The 13858-nt window shown below is 49.7% G+C and overlaps 1 protein-coding gene across 1 annotated transcript in view; it reads left to right on the top strand.

The window, feature by feature from the left end:
• Positions 1-330: 330 nt before the first annotated feature.
• LOC135006235 (zinc finger protein OZF-like) overlaps positions 331-13858 on the top strand; it is a 29181-nt gene continuing 15653 nt past the window's right edge. Inside the window, exon 1 of the mRNA XM_063952006.1 lies at positions 331-590. Within this exon, the coding sequence (XP_063808076.1) occupies positions 482-590 (109 nt within the window). The 5' untranslated portion in view covers positions 331-481. The remainder of the gene's footprint in view (positions 591-13858) is intronic.

Here is a 13858-nt window from a genome sequence, read left to right as displayed (position 1 = left end):
GTCTCACCCATACACCAAAGTGACTGTAACTACATGATCTGTAGAGGAGCTGTGTCTTGTACACTGATATTATACTGTTTCACCTCAGTTTAATTAGACTGTATGCAAATGTCATTAGAGTGTTTGTTTGTTTGTTTTTTAGGCACAACGTCTGTCTGATATTAAAATACAAGGTACAGAGGTAGAAGAAGAGACATATGTGACTGATATAAAGGCAGAAGATATAGAGGAAGAAGAAGAGACGTATGTGACTGATATAAAGGCAGAAGATATAGAGGGAGAAGAAGAGACGTATGTGACTGATATAAAGGCAGAAGATATAGAGGAAGAAGAAGAGACGTATGTGACTGATATAAAGGCAGAAGATATAGAGGGAGAAGAAGAGACGTATGTGACTGATATAAAGGCAGAAGATATAGAGGAAGAAGAAGAGACGTATGTGACTGATATAAAGGCAGAAGATATAGAGGGAGAAGAAGAGATGTATATGACTGATATAAAGGCAGAAAATATAGAGGAAGAAGAAGAGACGTATGTGAGGGGTGATCAGCAGTGTAAGGAGGAGGAGATTCCTACAGATATCAGCACAGGTGAGTAATAAACACTTTTCTCTGACGTCCGTAGTGGATGCTGGGACTTCCTTAAGGACCATGGGGAATAGCGGCTCCGCAGGAGACTGGGCACAAAATAAAAGCTTTAGGACTAGCTGGTGTGCACTGGCTCCTCCCCCTATGACCCTCCTCCAAGCCTCAGAATTTTGTGCCCGGCCGAGAAGGGTGCAATCTGGGTGGCTCTCCTGAGCTGCTTAGAGTAAAAGTTTAGACTTAGGTTTTTTTATTTTCAGTGAGTCCTGCTGGCAACAGGCTCACTGCATCGAGGGACTAAGGTGAGAAGAAGCGAACTCACCTGCGTGCAGAGTGGATTGGGCTTCTTAGGCTACTGGACATTAGCTCCAGAGGGATCAATCACAGGCCCAGCCATGGATGGGTCCCGGAGCCGCGCCGCCGGCCCCCTTACAGAGCCAGAAGACAGAAGAGGTCCAGAAATCGGCGGCAGAAGACGTCCTGTCTTCAGTAAAGGTAGCGCACAGCACTGCAGCTGTGCGCCATTGCTCTCAGCACACTTCACACTCCGGTCACTGAGGGTGCAGGGCGCTGGGGGGGGGGGGGCGCCCTGAGACGCAATATAAACACTTTTTTTGGCAAAATATACATCACATATAGCTCCTGGGCTATATGGATGTATTTAACTCCTGCCAGTTTTTCTGTAAAAAGCGGGAGAAAAGGCCGCCGAGAAGGGGGCGGAGCCAATCTCCTCAGCACACAAGCGCTATTTTCCCTCACAGCTCCGCTGGAAGGACGTCTCCCTGACACTCCCCTGCAGTCCTGCACTACAGAAACAGGGTAAAAAAGAGAGGGGGGGGGGCACTAATTTGGCATATATAAACTACATAGCAGCTATAAGGGAGAAACACTTATATAAGGTTGTCCCTATACATATTATAGCGCTCTGGTGTGTGCTGGCAAACTCTCCCTCTGTCTCCCCAAAGGGCTAGTGGGGTCCTGTCCTCTATCAGAGCATTCCCTGTGTGTGTGCTGTGTGTCGGTACGTGTGTGACGACATGTATGAGGAGGAAAATGGTGTGGAGGCGGAGCAATTGCCGGTAATAGTGATGTCACCCCTTAGGGAGTCGACACCTGACTGGATGGTCTCATTTAAGGAATTACGTGATAGCGTCAGCACTTTGAAAAAGACTGTTGACGACATGAGACAGCCGGCAGATCAATTAGTGCCTGTTCAGGCGTCTCCAACACCGTCAGGGGCTCTAAAGCGCCCGTTACCTCAGTCGGTCGACACAGACACGGACACTGACTCCAGTGTCGACGGTGAAGAAACAAACGTATTTTCCAGTAGGGCCACACGTTACATGATCACGGCAATGAAGGAGGTTTTGCATATTTCTGATACTACAAGTACCACAAAAAGGGGTATTATGTGGGGTGTGAAAAAACTACCTGTAGTTTTTCCTGAATCAGATGAATTAAATGAGGTGTGTGATGAAGCGTGGGTTTCCCCCGATAAAAAACTGCTAATTTCTAAAAAATGATTGGCATTATACCCTTTCCCGCCAGAGGTTAGGGCGCGCTGGGAAACGCCCCCTAGGGTAGATAAAGCGCTCACACGCTTATCAAAACAAGTGGCGTTACCGTCTCCTGATACGGCCGCCCTCAAGGAACCAGCTGATAGAAAGCTGGAAAATATCCTGAAAAGTATATACACACATACTGGTGTTATACTGCGACCAGCAATCGCCTCAGCCTGGATGTGCAGTGCGGGGGTAGCTTGGTCGGAGTCCCTGACTGAAAATATTGATACCCTGGACAGGGACAATATATTATTGACTATAGAGCATTTAAAAGATGCATTTCTATATATGCGAGATGCACAGAGGGATATTTGCACTCTGGCATCAAGAGTAAGTGCGCTGTCCATTTCTGCCAGAAGAAGTTTATGGACACGACAGTGGTCAGGTGATGCGGATTCCAAACGGCACATGTAAGTATTGCCGTATAAAGGAGAGGAGTTATTTGGGGTCGGTCTATCGGACCTGGTGGCCACGGCAACAGCTGGGAAATCCACCTTTTTACCCCAGGTCACCTCTCAGCAGAAAAAGACACCGTCTTTTCAACCTCAGTCCTTTCGTCCCCATAAGGGCAAGCGGGTAAATGGCCACTCATATCTGCCCCGGGGTAGAGGAAGGGGGAAAAGACTGCAGCAGGCAGCCTCTTCCCAGGAACAGAAGCCCTCCCCCGCTTCTGCCAAGTCCTCAGCATGACGCTGGGGCCTTTACAAGCGGACTCAGGTACGGTGGGGGGTCGTCTCAAGAGTTTCAGCGCGCAGTGGGCTCACTCGCAAGTGGACCCCTGGATCCTGCAGGTAGTATCTCAGGGGTACAGATTGGAATTCGAGACATCTCCCCCTCGCCGGTTCCTGAAGTCTGCTTTACCAACGTCTCCCTCCGACAGGGAGGTGGTATTGGAAGCCATTCACAAGCTGTATTCCCAGCAGGTGATAATCAAAGTACCCCTCCTACAACAGGGAAAGGGGTATTATTCCACACTGTTTGTGGTACCGAAGCCGGACGGCTCGGTGAGACCTATTCTAAATCTAAAGTCCTTGAACACTTACATACAAAGGTTCAAATTCAAAATGGAGTCACTCAGAGCAGTGATAGCGAACCTGGAAGAAGGGGACTATATGGTGTCTCTGGACATCAAGGATGCTTACCTCCATGTCCCAATTTGCCCTTCTCACCAAGGGTACCTCAGGTTCGTGGTACAGAACTGTCACTATCAGTTTCAAACGCTGCCGTTTGGATTGTCCACGGCACCCCGGGTCTTTACCAAGGTAATGGCCGAAATGATGATTCTTCTTCGAAGAAAAGGCGTCTTAATTATCCCTTACTTGGACGATCTCCTGATAAGGGCAAGGTCCAGAGAACAGTTAGAGGTCGGAATAGCACTATCTCAAGTAGTACTACGACAGCACTGGTGGATTCTAAATATTCCAAAATCGCAGCTGAGTCCGACGACACGTCTGCTGTTCCTAGGGATGATTCTGGACACAGTCCAGAAAAAAGTGTTTCTCCCGGAGGAGAAAGCCAGGGAGTTATCCGAGCTAGTCAGGAACCTCCTAAAACCAGGCCAAGTGTCAGTGCATCAATGCACAAGGGTACTGGGAAAAATGGTGGCTTCTTACGAAGCGATTCCATTCGGCAGATTCCATGCAAGAACTTTTCAGTGGGATCTGCTGGACAAATAGTCCGGATCGCATCTTCAGATGCATCAGCGGATAACCCTGTCTCCAAGGACAAGGGTGTCTCTTCTGTGGTGGTTGCAGAGTGCTCATCTTCTAGAGGGCCGCAGATTTGGCATTCAGGACTGGGTCCTGGTGACCACGGATGCCAGCCTTCGAGGCTGGGGAGCAGTCACACAGGGAAGAAATTTCCAGGGAGTGTGGTCAAGCCTAGAGACTTCATTTCACATAAATATACTGGAGCTAAGGGCAATTTACAATGCTCTAAGCCTAGCAAGTCCTCTGCTTCATGGTCAGCCGGTGTTGATCCAGTCGGACAACATCACGGCAGTCACCCACATAAACAGACAGGGCGGCACAAGCGGGCAATGACGGAAGCTGCAAGGATTCTTCGCTGGGCGGAAAATCATGTGATAGCACTGTCAGCAGTGTTCATTCCGGGAGTGGACAACTGGGAAGCAGACTTCCTCAGCAGGCACGACCTCCACCCGGGAGAGTGGGGACTTCATCCGGAAGTCTTCCACATGTTTGTGAACCGTTGGGAAAAACCAAACTCAACAAAAAACTAGAAAGGTATTGCGCCAGGTCAAGGGACCCTCAGGCAATAGCTGTGGACGCTCTGGTAACACCTTGGGTGTTCCAGTCAGTGTATGTGTTCCCTCCTCTGCCTCTCATACCCAAGGTACTGAGAATTATAAGACGGAGAGGAGTAAGAACTATACTCGTGGCTCCGGATTGGCCAAGAAGGACTTGGTACCCGGAACTTCAAGAGATGCTCACAGAGGACCCATGGCCTCTGCCACTAAGAAGGGACCTGCTTCAGCAAGGACCCTGTCTGTTCCAAGACTTACCGCGGCTGCGTTTGACGGCATGGCGGTTGAACGCCGGATCCTGAAGGAAAAAGGCATTCCGGAGGAAGTCATCCCTACCCTGATCAAAGCCAGGAAGGAGGTGACCGCACAACATTATCACCGTATTTGGCGAAAATATGTTGCGTGGTGTGAGGCCAGGAGGGCCCCGACGGAGGAATTTCAACTGGGTCGATTCCTGCATTTCCTGCAAACAGGAGTATCTATGGGCCTCAAATTGGGGTCCATTAAGGTTCAAATTTCGGCCCTGTCAATTTTCTTCCAGAAAGAATTGGCTTCAGTTCCTGAAGTCCAGACGTTTGTCAAGGGAGTACTGCATATACAGCACCCCTTTGTGCCTCCAGTGGCACCGTGGGATCTCAATGTAGTTCTGGGATTCCTCAAATCACATTGGTTTGAACCGCTCAAATCTGTGGATTTGAAATATCTCACATGGAAAGTGACCATGCTGTTGGCCCTGGCCTCGGCCAGGCGAGTGTCAGAATTGGCGGCTTTATCTTACAAAAGCCCATATCTGATTTTCCATTCGGACAGGGCAGAACTGCGGACCCGTCCCCAGTTTCTCCCTAAGGTGGTGTCAGCGTTTCACCTGAACCAACCTATTGTGGTGCCTGCGGCTACTAGGGACTTTGAGGACTCCAAGTTGCTAGACGTTGTCAGAGCCCTAAAAATATATATTCAAGGACGGCTGGAGTCAGGAAAACTGACTCGCTATTTATACTGTATGCACCCAACAAGCTGGGTGCTCCTGCTTCTAAGCAGACGATTGCTCGTTGGATTTGTAGTACAATTCAGCTTGCACATTCTGTGGCAGGCCTGCCACAGCCAAAATCTGTAAATGCCCACTCCACAAGGAAGGGGGGCTCATCTTGGGCGGCTGCCCGAGGGGTCTCGGCATTACAACTTTGCCGAGCAGCTACTTGGTCAGGGGCAAACACGTTTGCAAAATTCTACAAATTTGATACCCTGGCTGAGGAGGACCTGGAGTTCTCTCATTCGGTGCTGCAGAGTCATCCGCACTCTCCCGCCGGTTTGGGAGCTTTGGTATAATCCCCATGGTCCTTACAGAGTCCCAGCATCCACTTAGGACGTCAGAGAAAATAAGAATTTATTAACCGATAATTCTATTTCTCGTAGTCCGTAGTGGATGCTGGGCGCCCATCCCAAGTGCGGATTGTCTGCAATACTTGTACATAGTTATTGTTACAAAAATCGGGTTTTGTATTGTTGAGAGCCATCTTTGCAGAGGCTCCTCTGTTATCATACTGTTAACTGGGTTCAGATCACAGGTTGTACGGTATGATTGGTGTGGCTGGTATGAGTCTTACCCGGGATTCAAAATCCTTCCTTATTGTGTACGCTCGTCCGGGCACAGTATCCTAACTGAGGCTTGGAGGAGGGTCATAGGGGGAGGAGCCAGTGCACACCAGCTAGTCTTAAAGCTTTTACTTTTTGTGCCCTGTCTCCTGCGGAGCCGCTATTCCCTTGGTCCTTACGGAATCCCAGCATCCACTACGGACTACGAGAAATAGAATTATCGGTAAGTAAATTCTTATTTTCTCTAACGTCCTAGTGGATGCTGGGAACTCCGTAAGGACCATGGGGAATAGCGGACTCCGCAGGAGACTGGGCACTCTAAAAGAAAGATTAGGTACTATCTGGTGTGCACTGGCTCCTCCCTTTATGCCCCTCCTCCAGACCTAAGTTAGAATCTGTGCCCGGCTCGAGCTGGTTGCACACTAGGGGCTCTCCTGAGCTTCTAGTAAAGAAAGTATTTATTAGGTTTTTTATTTTCAGTGAGATCTGCTGACAACAGACTTACTGCTACGAGGGACTTAGGGGAGAGAAGCGAACCTACCTGCTTGCAGCTAGCTTGGGCTTCTAGGCTACTGGACACCATTAGCTCCAGAGGGATCGAACACAGGCCCAGCCTCGGTCGTCCGGTCCCGGAGCCGCGCCGCCGTCCCCCTTGCAGAGCCAGAAGCAAGAAGAACGTCCTGGAAATCGGCGGCTAAAGACTCCAGTCTTCATTAAGGTAGCGCACAGCACTGTAGCTGTGCGCCATTGGTCCCTATGCACACCACATACTCCGGTCACTGATGGGTGCAGGGCGCTGGGGGGGGGGGCGCCCTGGGCTGCAATTAGAGTACTTTGACTTTGGCAAACAACACATAATATAGCCTAATAAGCTATATATGTGTAAATATCCCCTGCCATAATACACTTATGAGAGCGGGAGAAGTCAGCCGAAAAAGGGGCGGGCCTATCTCCCTCAGCACACTGGCGCCATTTTCTCTTTACAGTGCAGCTGGAAGACAGCTCTCCAGGCTCTCCCCTGCAGCTTCCAGGCTCAAAGGGTTAAAAAGAGAGGGGGGGCACTAAATTTATGCGCAAACTGTATATAAAAAGCAGCTATAGGGATAAATCACGTTCTGTTAGTGTAACTCCCTGATTAAATAGCGCTGTAGTGTGTGCTGGCATACTCTCTCTTTGTCTCCCCAAAGGACTTTGTGGGGTCCTGTCCTCAGTCAGAGCATTCCCTGTGTGTGTGCGGTGTGTCGGTACGGCTGTGTCGACTTGTTTGATGAGGAGACTTATGTGGAGGCGGAGCAGGTGCCGATAAATGTGATGTCACCTCCTGCAGGGCCGACACCAGAGTGGGTGGATATGTGGAAGGTATTAACCGACAGTGTCAACTCCTTACATAAAAGGCTGGATGACGTAACAGCCGTGGGACAGCCGGCTTCTCAGCCGGCGCCTGCCCAGGCGTCTCAAAGGCCATCAGGGGCTCAAAAACGCCCGCTACCTCAGATGGCAGACACAGATGTCGACACGGAGTCTGACTCCAGTGTCGACGAGGTTGAGACATATACACAATCCACTAGGGGCATCCGTTGCATGATTTCGGCAATGAAAAATGTGTTACACATTTCTGACATTAACCCAAGTACCACTAAAAAGGGGTTTTATGTTTGGGGAGAAAAAGCAGCCAGTGTTTTGTACCCCCATCAGATGAGTTGAATGGAGTGTGTGAAGAAGCGTGGGGTTCCCCCAATAAGAAACTGGTAATTTCTAAAAAGTTACTGATGGCGTACCCTTTCCCGCCAGAGGATAGGTCACGTTGGGAGATATCCCCTAGGGTGGATAAGGCGCTCACACGTTTGTCAAAAAAGGTGGCACTGCCGTCTCAGGATACGGCCACCTTGAAGGAGCCTGCTGATAGAAAGCAGGAGGCTATCCTGAAGTCTGTATATACACACTCAGGTACTATACTGAGACCTGCAATTGCCTCAGTATGGGTGGTCTGATACCCTGTAAGATAATATTGTTACCCTCGACTGGGATATTATTTTGCTAACCATAGAGCATATTAAAGACGTCGTCTTATATATGAGGGATGCACAGAGGGATATTTGCCGGCTGGCATCCAGATTTAATGCAATGTCCATTTCTGCCAGGAGGGTATTAGGGACCCGGCAGTGGACAGGTGATGCTGATTCTAAAAGGCACATGGAGATTCTGCCTTATAAGGGTGAGGAATTGTTTGGGGATGGTCTCTCGGACCTCGTATCCACAGCAACAGCTGGGAAGTAAAAAGTTTTACCTCAGTTCCCTCACAGCCTAAGAAAGCACCGTATTATCAGAAACAGTCTTTTTGGCCACAGAAAAGCAAGCGGGTCAAAGGCGCTTCCTTTCTGCACAGAGGCAAGGGAAGAGGGAAAAAGATGCACCAGACAGCCAGTTCCCAGGATCAAAAATCTTCCCCCGCTTCCTCTAAGTCCACCCCATGACGCTGGGGCTCCACAGGCGGAGCCAGGTGCGGTGGGGGCGCGTCTCCGGAACTTCAGCGACCGGTGGGCTCGCTCGCAGGTGGATCCCTGGGTTCTGCAAGTAGTATCACAGGGATACAAGCTGAAGTTCGAGGCGACTCCCCCTCACCGTTACCTCAAATCAGCCTTACCTGCTGCCCTCGGAGAAAGGGAGGTAGTACTGGCGGCAATTCACAAGCTGTATCTTCAGCAGGTGATAATCAAGGTACCCCTCCTTCAACAGGGACGGGGTTACTATGCCACAATGTTTGTGGTACCGAAACCAGAGGGTTCGGTGAGACCCTTTCTAAATTTAAAATCCTTGAACATTTATATATAAAAAGTTCAAGTTCAAGATGGAATCGCTCAGAGCGGTTATTGCAAGCCTGGAAGAGGGGGATTTTATGGTGTCATTGGACATCAAGGATGCTTACCTGCATGTCCCCAATTATCCACCCCACCAGGAGTACCTCAGGTTTGTGGTACAGGAATGTCATTACCAATTCCAGACGCTGCCGTTTGGTTTGTCCAAGGCACCGAGGGTATTTACCAAGGTAATGGCCGAAATGATGATGCTCCTCCGAAAGAAGGGAGTCATGATTATTCCGTACTTGGACGATCTCCTTATAAAGGCAAGGTCCAAAGAGCAGTTGCTAGTCAGCGTAGACCTATCTCAGGAAGTGCTACATCAGCACGGCTGGATTCTGAATATCCCAAAGTCGCAGCTGATTCCTGCGATGCGTCTGCTGTTCTTGGGCATGATTCTGGACACAGAACAGAAGAAGATATTTCTCCTGGTGGAGAAGGCCCAGGAATTATCATCTCTGGTCAGGGACCTCCTGAAACCAAAGCAGGTGTCGGTGCATCACTGCACGCGAGTCCTGGGAAAGATGGTAGCTTCTTACGAAGCAATTCCCTTCGGCAGATTCCATGCAAGGATCTTCCAGTGGGATCTGTTGGACAAGTGGTCCGGATCGCATCTCCAGATGCATGGGTTAATCGCCCTGTTCCCGAGGGCCAGGGTGTCTCTGCTGTGGTGGCTGCAGAGTGCTCCTCTGCTCGAAGGCCGCAGATTCGGCATACAGGACTTGGTCCTGGTGACCACGGATGCAAGCCTCCGAGGTTGGGGGGCAGTCACCCAGGGAAGAAACTTCCAAGGACAATGGTCGAGTCAGGAAACTTCCCTACACATAACTATTCTGGAACTAAGTGCCGTTTACAACGCCCTGAGTCAAGCAGAACCCCTGCTTCAAAACCAACCGGTTCTGATTCAGTCAGACAACATCACAGCGTTCGCCCATGTAAACCGCCAGGGTGGCACAAGAAGCAGGGTGGCAATGGCAGAAGCCACAAGGATTCTTCGATGGGCGGAGAATCACGTGATAGCACTGTCAGCAGTGTTCATTCCGGGAGTGGACAACTGGGAAGCAGACTTCCTCAGCAGGCACGACCTCCACCTGGGAGAGTGGGGGCTTCATCCAGAAGTCTTCCAGCTGATTGTGAACCGTTGGAAACGGCCACAGGTGGACATGATGGCGTCCCGCCTCAACAAAAAGCTAAAAAGATATTGCGCCAGGTCAAGGGACCCTCAGGCGTTAGCTGTGGACGCTCTAGTGACACCGTGGGTGTACCAGTCGGTTTATGTGTTCCTTCCTCTCACCCTCATACCCAAGGTACTGAGGATAATAAGGAGAGGAGTAAGAACTATACTCATTGTTCCGGATTGGCCAAGAAGAGCTTGGTACCCAGAACTTCAAGAAATGGTCTCAGAGGACCCATGGCCTCTGCCGCTCAGACGGGACCTGCTGCTGCAGGGGCCCTGTCTGTTCCAAGACTTACCGCGGCTGCGTTTGACGGCATGGCGGTTGAACGTATCCTAAAGGAAAAGGGCATTCCGGAGGAAGTCATTCCTACGCTGATTAAAGCTACGAAGGAGGTGACCGCAAAACATTATCACCGCATATGGCGGAAATATGTTGCTTGGTGGGTGTGAGGCCAGGAAGGCACCAACGGAGGAATTTCAGCTGGGTCGATTTCTGCACTTCCTACAGTCAGGGGTGACTATGGGCCTCAAATTGGGTTCCATTAAGGTCCAGATTTCGGCTCTGTCGATTTTCTTCCAAAAAGAACTGGCTTCACTGCCTGAAGTTCAGACTTTTGATAAAAGGAGTGCTGCATATTCAGCCCCCTTTTGTGCCTCCAGTGGCACCTTGGGATCTCAACGTGGTGTTGGATTTCCTAAAGTCGCATTGGTTTGAGCCACTGAAAACAGTAGAGCAAAAATATCTCACGTGGAAAGTTGTCATGCTTCTGGCCTTGGCTTCGCCAGGCGTGTATCAGAATTGGCGGCTTTGTCATGTAAAAGCCTTATCTGTTTTTCATATGGATAGGGCGGAATTGAGGACTCGTTCCCAATTTCTTCCTAAGGTGGTATCAGCGTTTCATTTGAACCAACCTATTGTGGTGCCTGCGGCTACTCGGGACTTGGAGGATTCCAAGTTGCCGGACGTAGTCAGGGCCTTAAAAATCTATGTTTCCAGGATGGCTAGAGTCAGGAAAACTGACTCGCTATTTATCCTGTATGCACCCATGCTCCTGCTTCAAAGCAGACTATTGCTCGTTGGATTTGTAGCACGATTCAACTTGCACATTCTGCGGCTGAACTGCCGCATCCTAAATCTGTAAGAGCCCATTCCACGAGGAACTGGGCTCTTCTTGGGCGGCTGCCCGAGGGGTCTCGGCTTTACAACTTTGCCGAGCTGCTACTTGGTCGGGTTCAAACACATTTGCAAAATTCTACAGGTTTGATACCCTGGCTATGGAGGACCTTGAGTTTGCTCATTCGGTGCTGCAGAGTCATCCGCACTCTCCCGCCCGTTTGGGAGCTTTGGTATAATCCCCATGGTCCTTACGGAGTTCCCAGCATCCACTAGGACGTCAGAGAAAATAAGAATTTACTCACCGGTAATTCTATTTCTCGTAGTCCGTAGTGGATGCTGGGCGCCCATCCCAAGTGCGGATTGTCTGCATTACTTGTACATAGTTACTGTTAACTAAAACGGGTTATTGTTGAGAGCCATCTGTTCAGAGGCTCCATTGTTATCATACTGTTAACTGGGTTTAAAATCACGAGTTGTACGGTGTGATTGGTGTGGCTGGTATGAGTCTTACCCGGGATTCAAAAATCCTTCCTTATTGTGTCAGCTCTTCCGGGCACAGTATCCTAACTGAGGTCTGGAGGAGGGTCATAGGGGGAGGAGCCAGTGCACACCAGTTAGTCCTAAAGCTTTCTTTTAGTTGTGCCCAGTCTCCTGCGGAGCCGCTATTCCCCATGGTCCTTACGGAGTTCCCAGCATCCACTACGGACTAGGAGAAATAGATTTACCGGTGAGTAAAAATAAGAATTTACTTACCGATAATTCTATTTCTCGTAGTCCGTAGTGGATGCTGGGGACTCCGTAAGGACCATGGGGAATAGCGGCTCCGCAGGAGACTGGGCACAAAAGTAAAGCTTTAGAACTACCTGGTGTGCACTGGCTCCTCCCCCTATGACCCTCCTCCAAGCCTCAGTTAGGATAATGTGCCCGGACGAGCGTACACAATAAGGAAGGATTTTGAATCCCGGGTAAGACTCATACCAGCCACACCAATCACACCGTATAACTTGTGATCTAAACCCAGTTAACAGCATGATAACAGAGGAGCCTCTAGAAAAGATTGCTCACTACAGCAATAACCCGATTTTTTGGTACCAATAACTATGTACCAGTATTGCAGACAATCCGCACTTGGGATGGGCGCCCAGCATCCACTACGGACTACGAGAAAAAGAATTATCGGTAAGTAAATTATTATTTTCTCTGACGTCCTAGTTTGTGCTGGGGACTCCGTAAGGACCATGGGGATTATACCAAAGCTCCCAAACGGGCGGGAGAGTGCGGATGACTCTGCAGCACCAAATGAGAGAACTCCAGGTCCTCCTCAGCCAGGGTATCAAATTTGTAGAATTTTACAAACGTATTTGCTCCTGACCAAGTAGCTGCTCGGCAAAGTTGTAAGGCCGAGACCCCTTGGGCAGCCGCCCAAGATGAGCCCACCTTCCTTGTGAAGTGGGCATTTACAGATTTTTGGCTGTGGCAGGCCTGCCACAGAATGTGCCAGCTGAATTGTACTACAAATCCAACGAGCAATAGTCTGCTTAGAAGCAGGAGCACCCAGCTTGTTGGGTGCATACAGAATAAACAACGAGTCAGATTTTCTGACTCCATCCGTCCTGGAAACCTATATTTCCAGGGCCCTGACAACGTCTAGCAACTTGGAATCCTCCAAGTCCCTAGTAGCCGCAGGCACCACCATAGGTTGATTCAGGTGAAACGCTGAAAACCACCTTAGGGAGAAACTGAGGACGAGTCCTCAATTCCGCCCTGTCCGAATGGAAAATCAGATGAGAGCTTTTACAGGATAAAGCCGCCAATTCTGACACGCGCCTGGCCCAGGCCAGGGCCAACAGCATGACCACTTTTCATGTGAGATATTTTAACTCCACATATTTAAGTGGTTCAAACCAATGTGAGTTTTGGAACCCAAAAACTACATTGAGATCCCAAGGTGCCACTGGAAGCACAAAAGGAGGTTGTATATACAGTACCCCTTTTACAAACGTCTGAACTTCAGGGACTGAAGCCAGTTCTTTCTGGAAGAAAATCGACAGGGCCGAAATCTGAACCTTAATGGATCCTAATTTTAGGCCCATAGACACTCCTGTTTGCAGGAAATGCAGGAATCGACCCAGTTGAAATTCCTCCGTTGGGGCCTTAATGGCCTCGCACCACGCAACATATTTTCGCCAAATGCGGTGATAATGTTTTGCGGTTATATCCTTCCTGGCTTTGATCAGGATAGGAATGACTTCATCCGGAATGCCTTTCTCCTTCAGGATCCGGCGTTCAAACGCTCTGCCGTCAAAAGCAGCCGCGGTAAGTCTTGGAACAGACAGGGTCCTTGCTAGAGCAGGTCCCTTCTTAGAGGTAGAGGCCACGGATCCTCCGTGAGCATCTCTTGAAGTTCCGGTTACCAAGTCCTTCTTGGCCAATCCGGAGCCACGAATATAGTGCTTACTCCTCTCCATCTTATAATTCTCGGTACCTTGGGTATGAGAGGCAGAGGAGGGAACACATACGCTGACTGGTACACCCACGGTGTTACCAGAGCGTCTACAGCTATTGCCTGAGGGTCCCTTGACCTGGCGCAATACCCGTCGAGTTTTATAATCATGTGGAAGACTTCTGGGTGAAGTCCCCACTCTTCCGGGTGGAGGTCGTGTCTGCTGAGGAAGTCTGCTTCCCAGTTGTCCACTCCCGGAAT

This window comes from Pseudophryne corroboree, unplaced genomic scaffold (genome assembly GCF_028390025.1).
Source record: "Pseudophryne corroboree isolate aPseCor3 unplaced genomic scaffold, aPseCor3.hap2 scaffold_2117, whole genome shotgun sequence".
In the NCBI taxonomy this organism is placed as follows: Eukaryota; Metazoa; Chordata; class Amphibia; order Anura; family Myobatrachidae; genus Pseudophryne; species Pseudophryne corroboree.
The sequence above is the reverse complement of the archived record's forward strand: the minus strand, read 5'-3'. Positions and strand labels throughout refer to the sequence as shown.